Consider the following 10,418-nt stretch of genomic DNA (forward strand, 5'->3'; position numbering starts at 1 on the left):
AGCTTCGTAGCCATATTATTTTCTTTCAATTAAATAAAATAAACATAATTTTACTCCGATTCTGTGGTGGAGAATAGTTCGAGTCAGGGGAAAAACGTTTTCCATAACGGCTGCCTGGTACCATGGATTAACTAAGTAGCTTTGCCGCTATAGTTAATCAATTTTCTGGATAAGCAGACGGTTTTAACAGTTTGAGGAGGAATAAAAAGTAGATTTGATCTTGATGAATAGTTCACTGGATGAAAACTATTCGTAAGTCCGGAACTGTTCAAAGAACTGATTTGGATTTGGCTATGACGTCACGGAACGTCCCGGGCAGTACGTACTGTTCAGAACTTGTTTTTGTTGTATTAATAGTCCGAAATTCCATCCTAAAAGCACGTATTGACTAGTCTAAAAAACTAGTGCAGACGAATTTAAGAGAGCTCAGCCTTGGTTTCTTATTGGTACTCTCGAGCAGAGCAGGTACTGCTTGAACAGTTCCTACAGGTCCAAGAACCGGTTCCCGCAAGCGAATAGTTTGCGTTAGAACGGTTCTAGAATTTTTTTCGGCGAATAGTTTGCTATGGGAAACCAATGTCGTTTATGATAATTTAAGAAATTCGTTCTCTGATTGAAGCTTTAGGCGAGATTTTCAATTGTGCCGTTGAAGTACTTCAAATCAGTTGAATAGGCGCTTAAAATCAGCCTCCAAGGAAATCGTAAAGAAGTAATATTTCCAAGAGCCAGGACCCGCAAATAAGGTATTGTTTATATAGTGCTTGTTGAAATAATGGAAACTTTTAACCTGTAAACCGAACGTCGTGTTTTTCCCAAGCCGTATTATGTCAAAAAAGCTACCTGGTTTAAAGGGAACGCTTATTGCTGCAGTAAATGTGAAATATTTCCATTATTTTAACAAGCACTATATAAAGAGGTCTTACAGGTCCTGACTCTCGGAAATATTACTTCTTGGCGATTTCCTTGGAGAATGATTTATTGAAGCGTCTATTACTTTAATATTTTCGAAGCGACTTATAAGTTCATTCATCATAAAAAAATATATTTATTTTATGTTAGTTTTTAACGTTTTTGAAAATTAATTTTCCCGATTAATAAAAAATATTAACTTTTTTGTAAATGATTTTGAAAACATGGCTATTCAATTTTGTTTTCATTTCGCGTGAAAAAATTGCTCAGCCGCGGGACGCGGGTTTCAACTATAAGGTTTCAAGGCGGGTTTTATAAATTTTTAATGGTATTTTAAACCCTTACTTACAATAATTAAAAACCAAAAAATGAGTTCCGAGTTTCCTTGTAGAATCCGTAGAAAAATTAAAGACGCGGTTTTTGCTTTAGATTCCGCGGGTTTTTCACATTTGGTTCGCGGGAAACGAAGTTCGTATGTTGGCAACCCAGGTTAACTATCGGTTTTACAGGTTACAGTGTCAGTGGCGCCATCTCTCTACTAGACACGGAAATACTGTCAAATCTGATATAAACCGGGAGTTTCCCCGGCTCTTTTACATTTAGTTTTAATCCGGATTAATCCGTGTGAAATATTAGGCAAAATGGTAATAATATATATCAAAATTTTCGTTTATACCATACTTTAAATATTAAATTAATAATATTCCTCTTTTAATGTCTTTAAACGTATCTAAATTTAGGATAACTTAGGCCTTGGTTATCTTTTGTCAGTAAAGATTTGAGAGTAAAATTACTAACACAATGGGTTTTTATTTCAGACGATCAGTAAGAACAATAAAATGCTTCAGCACATCAATTACAGGATGCGTGTTATCCTGCAAGATAGTCGCACCTTCATAGGTACATTTAAAGCATTTGATAAACACATGAATTTGATACTGGGTGACTGTGAAGAATTCAGAAAAGTTAAACCTAAACACAGCAAAAAAGAAGAACGAGAGGAAAAGAGGGTACTGGGATTAGTTCTACTTCGGGGTGAAAATATTGTCTCTCTAACTGTTGAAGGACCTCCCCCAGCTGAGGTATATGCCATTTACTTATCCACACCTAAATCTCAAAAATTGATAATTGAAAATTTTTCCTAACAGGAAGGCTTACCTCGTGTTCCAATCCCAGGAGCAATGCCTGGCCCAGGAATTGGCCGAGCTGCTGGTAGAGGAGTCCCAGCTGCCCCTATTGGTACCGCTCCAATTGGTGGGTTCCTTTTTAAGCTATAAAATAGAAATACAAATAACAATGTTGTAGCCAAAAGCCTAAATTTATAAACTGAATTTATTAGGATTACAAGGTCCAGTTCGAGGTGTAGGAGGACCTTCCCCCCAAGTTATGGCACCTCAAGGAAGGGGCCAAGTAGGAGCTCCACCTCAAATTAGACCAGGTGCGCCTCCTGGAATGGTTCCTAGAATGGGCGCTCCCCCTGGAGTTCCAGTGGCAAGAGGAGCTCCACCACCCGGAATGATGGCTCCACCAGGTGCCATGATGGGTCGTGGAATGCCACCCAATCAAATGGGACAAAGAATGGTCGCGCAACCACCAATGGGTCCACCTCCTGGAATGAGGGGACCACCACCAGGGATGATGCGAGGGCCCATGCCTTAGAATTTTGTAACATTTAACTTTTGTAACCATCATTATAATGTTTGAATTCCAGTTTTACTATTGTGTATTCTGTATATAAAATAAATCATAATCATCCAAAACAATCTACTTTAAACAAGTTATATTTTTGCAGGGTTCTCACTGATCTTATAATTCTTACATTTTTCTGTAATTTTGAAATGGTCTTAAATATCCTATAATTTCATTTTTTTACCCTAAATTTTTATCATATTTGGATAAAACCCAATTGATTAGAATTTTAAAAGAATGACGCAGCAACAAGAAATATTTATAACTTCTTTTAAAGCAATAACCCTCTTGAAAATTGAAATCATAAAGGAGCAGATTCAAAATAATTTGTAGTTGTCTAATTTGTCTTACATTGTTTAAATACATGACTTAAATCCCTTCAAATTGGTAATTTAATCGTATTATTTTTAATTTTTATTCTGCATCCTACAATTTTTAATTTTTTAACTTGTATCAGTGTTTGTACACGACTTGGGGAAAGTCATGGAATTTGAATATGGTTCCAAAAAGTCAGGGAATTTGAAAATTAGTCTATTACCCCAAAAAATCAGGCAAATAAATTTTTGAAAGTTGTATTATATAAGTATTTTACCTAAAACCACTCATTTATTCTACAAAAATGGTTAGGTAGAATTTGGCAAATTGGTCAGGGAAATTAATTCTGGAAATTTTGCACAAACCCTGTATAAATTTTTGAGCACTATTGGCTGGAAGCTCAGTTTTTGGTTTAATAAGAAAAATCAGATTGACTGCAGAAAATATTTTATTGTTGATTGGTATCGCGAGAACCACCACCAATTCTTTCACTGTAGATTTGAACATTGTGCAATTAGATTTTATACATCATTTTCGTAACTTAACGAAGCGCATAGAATATATGGGTGTCAAAATTTACCTATTTTTTAAAATCAGTGAAAAAGGGTTTACCGTAGCATCTATATACTATTAAGTGGCTAAGTAACATTTTCTGTAACAAGATTTTGCACAATATTATTCCAAGTGATTATTTTATAAACTTCATGGTAGTACATGGCCATACGTTGTATATTTTTACAAAAATGGAGTAAGTTTTCAGTCAGGAATAAAATATCCCATAGTTACATATTCGAGATTCCATAGACGGGACTAGAAAATTCTAAACTGTGATGACTGTCTCTAAACGACTTTTTCAGAGAAGAATTAGAGTAACGTGGTCTAATATACACCTATAAATATTTATATACAAAATAGCGTTTAAATACTGTTCAATCGAAGATTATAAAGTGAGTCTTTACCAGCACCCCTAAAAATTTGTTAAATTGCAAAATTCATGTTTCCATTGGAAATTCACATTATTTTGTTGGCTTTTTTTACTTTGACTATTGTTACTCAATTTTTAGACCCAGATTTTGGCTAGTAATAACACGTTTTGCAGTTACATAACTTAAATTCCTTATGGCTAGTAAATTGGCTACTTAAGTTTAGGATTTTATTTGCGTAAAGACTTGCTTTAATTATCTTTTTGGGAGTTTTTACTTTTTTCTGACAGTTGCAAAATATGAACACATTAAGGACTCCTGGAGGGCATTTTTTAATCTTCCGTAATGATCCAATGAGCAAGAGTAAGTTTTAAAAGCTTGCACTTTTTAAACCTATGACATTATTTAAATTAAGTTGCGTAAGTAGATTTTTTAAAGAGGGTAAATGGGCCATTCACACATTGTGCTTAACGATTTAATAAATTTCTACAAAAAATGTTAAGGCAGCGCCGTAGCTAGGGCTGGGCGGCCGGGGCAGCCGCCCTCCCTGCGATGGGGGCCATTTTCTCTAGCTACGGCCCTGTGTTAAGGAGCCAAGTAGAAAACAATCTTTGTAATTAAACTGTTTCGTTAATATCCAATAGTTGAATAAGTGATTGAAGCTAATAACTGCCATGAGAATGTTACAGTTTCTTGTCGTAAAATAAACATAAAAACAGTTACTCTATCAGTACTTTTAAGATTGTCAAATTCTAATAAGTGTTAAAAAAAAGTACCAAAAGGAATGTCACGATAAACTCATGAAAAAAAAAGGCACTGTCACATTGGTAGCATTTCCATGTGAAAAATATTTATCCCAAATATGCCCTTGGCAATTATAATTTTAATTCTAAATTTCTTTAAAAACCTAATAAGTAAATTTAAACTAAACCTTCTAAAATAAATATCCTACCTTAAGAACACGCTATACATATTTCTTAACAGGGGCTTAAATATATATCTATATATAATATGTAACATATTTATACACTTTAAACAAAACAAGCCTTTCGTGTTTTTAAGAGTTCAGTTCACGTTATAGGTTAGTTAAACAAAGTCCGAGTCGAAAAACTGTTTCATCTTCCTTCTTTTGGCAATCTGACGTTCGATCAACTTTTTAATCTCGGAAACAATGAAAACCGAAGATGCAATTCCAGTTAGCAGTAGTAAATCTGTTAAATTCATAAATTTATTTACCAGAGAATTATTATTCAGTGTATTGATTAAAAATTTACCGTAAAAAGTAAGGGCCTCAGTTTGAAAAATGTGCTGCAAGGGTGGAAAATAGATAACCAATAACTGGCCGATGACAGATCCCATTACCGCTATCAAAAACATTTTGTTCTTGAAGAGACCGATTTGAAAAACTGATTTTGTCTGGAAATTGAATCAAATTGTTAATGAAAATGTAAGGTCTATTAATTTGAATATTCAGTTACCTGAGATCGACAACTTAAAGCATTAAACATATCAAAGAATACAAAGCACGTGAAGGTCATTGTTGTGTCTCGAGGGGTCACTATTTTGTCACTCATCTAATAAAGGAAATTCATTAGGAATGTAATTAATGAAGACTAATACCATCTGTAACGTACTTCTCTGTTAAAAACCCACAAAGTTCCCACAATGATAATAGTTGCTGACAGCAACACATTGATAATAAGGTCTCTGGTTATCATAGGCTGTTTGACATTTCGAGGAGGTTGTTTTAAGACATCATGGTCAACAGGTTCCACACCCAAGCTCTGTGCCGGAGGACCATCCATAATAATGTTAATCCACAAAATCTGCATAGCGTTCAAAGGATTGGGTATTCTCATCAGGGTTGAGACAGCAATTAAAGAAAGAGCAGCTATAGATGTGCTAAGCTGGAATCTGACGAAGTTTCTAATGTTGTAAAATATCCCTTTTCCCTCTTCAATCGCTGACCTATATCAATTTTTGATATATTTGTACATTTTGTTATTTCTAATACGTTTAAGTACAATGAAAAAACAGTACATGATAGTAAAGAAATCATCATCCACTAAGATCATATCAGCAGCTTCCTTACAGACGTCGGTTCCACTGTGACCCATTGCAATACCAATGTCAGCCTTTTTTAGGGCAACACCATCATTAACGCCATCGCCAGTCATTCCAACCACAGCACCATTTTGTTGCAAAGCCTAAAAAGGACAGATGTTAAGACACAGTTTACAAAATGAAGAATATTTTAGCCTAGAAAAGACCAACTCACCTTCACAATTCTTAGTTTGTGACCCGGGCTCACTCTGTAGAACACTGTGATAGAGTTAATAACACTCTGCAGCTCAGATTCACTCATTCCATCAAGGTGTTCGCCGGATACAGCCATATTTCCAGATGCGTAAAGTCCTAGCCGGGCACCAATGGCGCATGCTGTCTCTTCGGAATCTCCAGTGAGCATTTTTACAGCCACTCCGCTACCAACAAGAGTTTCAATGGCCTCTCTAGCACCTGGCCTCGGTGGATCTAAGATGCCAACCATTCCCAAGAAAGTCAAGGTCTCCATGGAGGTACCCACAGCCATTGACAACACTGTCATCATATTTCGCAGAATTAGAAAGTTTTGTTCATCTTTATATAATAATAAAACACTTGCCTCTCAAACCCTTTCTTCCCAAGTACTGCCCTTCTTTGTAGTAAGTCATTTCGCGTTCTTTGGTTAATGGCATATTTGAGCCATGAACTGAGTATGAAGTACAGTATGGAAGCAGCCTTTCTAAAGCACCTTTAACGTAGTACTTTTCTTGATCAGATCCAAATTTGCTCATGCAGCGTACAGCCATTAGTTTGTGATCAGAACTAAAAGGGTATTCCTGTAGCCTAATAAATCTTTCTTTAACATTGTATAAATCCATCTAATTAAATAAAATTCATTATTACAGATACAATAATAAGAAAAGAAAAAAACCTAACCTTTTGAGCAGCAGATATGAGCGCTCCTTCTGTTGGCTGTCCCCTAAGCTGCCCATCAATAATATCAGCGTTGTTGCAAATACATCCAGTCTCAAAAAGGGATCGAACAGCACCAAGTTGGTTTTCAATGGGATGATCTGGTTCCAGTAATTGAATTTGTCCATCTGCGTTGTAACCGACACCAGATACCTCTGCGTGATACAGTTCAGAAGTAACTAAAGCGGTAACTGTCATTTCATTTTTGGTGAGTGTTCCAGTTTTATCGCAGCATATAACATTGGCACAGCCCAGAGTTTCTACAGTTGGTAATTTTTTCACAATGGCTTTTCTTTTGGCCATTCTCATCACCCCCAGGGCGAGAGTAACAGTAACGACAATCGGAAGGCCTTCGGGAATAGCAGCCACGGCCAAACTAACACCAATGTTAAACATCTGCAGAATGGGCCTGCCTTGTATCCAGCCGAGAATCATAATTAAACCAATGATAGCGAAGGAATATAGGGATAACTGTTTGCCCAAAGAATCCATGCTCTTTTGAAGAGGTGTCTTGGGTGCCTCTTCGGCTTGCATCATTTTAAAAACTTCCCCAAATTCAGAATTTTCACCAGTACAGATGACAATACCCTAATAAAGCAAAAAATTTAATTATATCTCTAAAAGCTTCAAATAATAATTAAATATCTCTCGATATACCTTTCCATTTCCACATCTGACAAGCGTTCCCATAAAGGCAATATTCTTTCGACTAGGAATGCCATTGGTTTTCTCAAGTGCCAAGATAGTTTTCGAAGAAGGTTCAGTTTCTCCGGTAAAGCTACTTTCGTCAATCGCCAATTCGGTTGACTACATAAAAAAATTTCAATTTCCTTTATAAAAATATATCCGTAAAATAGAGCTTCCATACCTCAAATAACCTAATGTCTGCAGGAACTCTATCACCAATATTGAGAAGAACTATATCACCAGGAACCAAATTACGCGCCAGAAAAGATTCAATCTGACCTTCCCGTATACTATAAAAAAGTGTTTAATAATTTCAATAAAATCAGTAGCAATCCTAGAAAACTAATAAAATTATTTCGAACCAGTTGCAAACAGGTGGAACAAGCTTGTTGAGCTCTTCCAGGGATTTTTCTGATCTGTATTCCTGGACAAAGGCAACTGTTACCACTATCACAATAGCCACCGTAATACTGACAGCGTCATCAAATTGTTGCATACATAAGCTAACAAGAGCCGAGACCAATAATAACAGAATCAAAGGATTCTTGAACTAAATATACAAAAAAAAATTTAATTATATATGTGTATCAGATATACCTACATTTGATATGTTTTATTATTAAGATAAAATGTCTGCAATACCAACTGATAAAATGGAATAAGAGATATATTATGATTATCAAAATGATCAGTGATAAGAAATAAATGATGAGTTTCCATCACTTATTCATATACTATCAGTTTTCCTTTTGATAACAAAAGCATGACATTTAAACCGCCTCTGAGACAAGACAAAAACCAATGAAATTTTGATTAACCTGTTCTATGTATTTCTTCCATAAAGGATCCTCTACTTTGACTTCAAATTCATTATGTCCATGCATAGACAGCCGGCGATCAGCTTCTCTCCATGATAACCCTCTCTGAATATCGGTATTGAGCCGGGTCACTACTTCCTCATAGCTTTTACGACAAGCCTCCTCTGTTCTAATACTTTGCATGTCAGGAGTGTCCTCATTAGGAGTAGGCTGCAAAGAAAAATACTGCTGCTTGCACACTGGCGCCGTTTTGACTTTCAGTGCTGTGGCAGCCATTCAAAAGAATGAGTTTGACTTCTCAAAATTAAGCTTGAATAACTTTCACAGAGTAGAGAGCTTCTAACAGACTAACATGCAGAAAGATAAGCCCGTGATATCTATTGCATATAATACCAAAGAAACAACAGGTGTTCCATGAAAGTAAATACTTTTCAAATTAAAGCAAACCTTGAAAGTTGACTGACTTGACGTATAGTCACGTAACAATGATATTAAAAACTAGACAGAGCTGCGAAAGGCCTTTGTAACCAAAAAGATGAAGAATGACCTACTATATTCAGATTTATAATTATAAGAGATACCGAGAAAGATTAGTACAGTTAGATAGAATAGCGAAAGGTTTTTGCATACTTCAATAGCAAATACTGAAAATTGTAAAATAGATTATACCTCTTGGCTACACCTAGGATGTACAGTTTTCAAACCAGTATCACTGTCTGAGCTCTGGACAACCTCTCCGGAGTTAATGTTCAATCTTTCGTACTTAGGGGAAGTCATGAGTTTCCTTTTTGAATATCACAAGTGAGACTTTACAGTGCCTATCCAATACACCTAATAAAAGAAAAACTTAAAATTAGAAAGAAGTATTTTAATCGCTTTACGTGTCCGAAGGTTAAATAAATACATAAGTATCTCTCTCGAATCGCTAATTAAAAATAAACGGAAGGAAACGTCTGAATGGTGGAAACGTAAGCCTAAGCCCTAATGGTAAAAGAAAAAATAGAAAATAGATACATACCATACTAGATTGAAACAAAACACGTAGGCCGAATTTAAATTGACCTAGATAAATGGAGACCGTGAAAAAAAATTATCAGTAATACTACACTTTTCCTAGAAATAATTTCAACGAAGCACTGATGCGTCAAACGCGATTCCACGGAACTTTCCCTTCGATGTTCGAGAACTTCGAGTGTACAGTTCGACCAGCTTTAGTCTTACGTCCAATCGGTATGAAGCGCCATTTAGAAAAACAACTTAATTAATTTTCAAATAAACCGCGCGAAAGTTTTCATTAAAAAGCCGTTCTTTTTCGGGTACAATTATGGTATACTGGTTAAGTTAGAAGAAACCACCTATGGACTGTGCAAAGGATGATAAAATACGGCCTTCAGAGTAATAAGAGGTCGTGGAGCACGAAAAAAACAATAAAAAAATTTTTGACCATCGCAATTAAGTTAAATTTTTTTTTTAAATTTCGGTTTTATACTACATAGACCCTTCTGATAGACCCTATAGTACATTTTTCTTTATCAACCTTGCCCTAATCCAAGACAGCACACCACAAGCAGATACTTTAATATTTCGAAGAATATGGTTCAGTAGGATACACTAAATTGATATTGTTATACCTAGTATTAAAAGTATGCTACTTTTGCTAGTATTCATATTCCTAGGTTATAGGTTAGGTATCCTGGGAGTAGTTTCGATGTTAATAGGTACGACGTCAGTAGGTGGGATTCATATATACGCCCACCGTGATTATAGAGAATGGGGTTGCGGCGCCAATTATAAAGGTTCTTTTAATGTTTTTTTTTATTAGTTACGACCATAGATATATATTGTTTCGTAAAATTTATAATAATAATAATAATAATAATCAGCTATGCCAATACCCAAGGCACCATCTTAGGGCCAAGTCATCTAGTGACTTATAAAGCCTTTAAACAGGTGGCCATTAGATTATTAATTAATAATAATATATTAAAATCGGTATTTTAAAATGATTATTTTTTTAAACTTGCGGTAGTTAAAATCTCTTATTACCGTAAAAATTTTGTTT

At 35.3% G+C, this 10,418-nt stretch overlaps 2 protein-coding genes across 4 annotated transcripts; one reads left to right on the plus strand and one right to left on the minus strand.

Annotated features, from left to right (window-relative positions):
• Positions 1–1,426: 1,426 nt before the first annotated feature.
• SmB (small ribonucleoprotein particle protein SmB) lies at positions 1,427–2,672 on the plus strand. The gene is made up of 4 exons (XM_090158286.1): positions 1,427–1,553; positions 1,728–1,991; positions 2,058–2,163; positions 2,249–2,672. The coding sequence occupies exons 1-4, from the start codon at positions 1,551–1,553 to the stop codon at positions 2,566–2,568; spliced, it is 693 nt and encodes a 230-aa protein (XP_090014412.1). The 5' UTR covers positions 1,427–1,550; the 3' UTR covers positions 2,569–2,672.
• A 700-nt stretch (positions 2,673–3,372) lies between these two features.
• Positions 3,373–9,558, minus strand: SPoCk (secretory pathway calcium atpase). 3 transcript variants are annotated; one of them, XM_090159497.1, is made up of 14 exons: positions 9,375–9,558; positions 9,026–9,187; positions 8,357–8,566; positions 7,901–8,088; positions 7,720–7,828; positions 7,509–7,658; positions 6,816–7,439; positions 6,499–6,757; positions 6,115–6,434; positions 5,877–6,043; positions 5,471–5,804; positions 5,315–5,410; positions 5,111–5,252; positions 3,373–5,047 (listed from the first exon to the last, which is right to left on the minus strand). In XM_090159497.1, the coding sequence occupies exons 2-14, from the start codon at positions 9,131–9,133 to the stop codon at positions 4,923–4,925; spliced, it is 2,832 nt and encodes a 943-aa protein (XP_090015623.1). In that variant the 5' UTR covers positions 9,134–9,187; positions 9,375–9,558; the 3' UTR covers positions 3,373–4,922. The 3 variants fall into 3 exon arrangements, with proteins under 3 accessions (XP_090015623.1, XP_090015624.1, XP_090015625.1); XM_090159498.1 differs by lacking the exon at positions 9,375–9,558 and adding an exon at positions 9,261–9,285; XM_090159499.1 differs by lacking the exon at positions 9,375–9,558 and having other exon boundaries at positions 8,357–8,619; positions 9,026–9,164.
• Positions 9,559–10,418: the final 860 nt, after the last annotated feature.

The sequence above is a fragment of the Leiobunum rupestre genome, chromosome 9, assembly GCF_980474605.1.
Source record: "Leiobunum rupestre chromosome 9, qqLeiRupe1.1.hap1, whole genome shotgun sequence".
Classification (NCBI taxonomy): domain Eukaryota; kingdom Metazoa; phylum Arthropoda; class Arachnida; order Opiliones; family Sclerosomatidae; genus Leiobunum; species Leiobunum rupestre.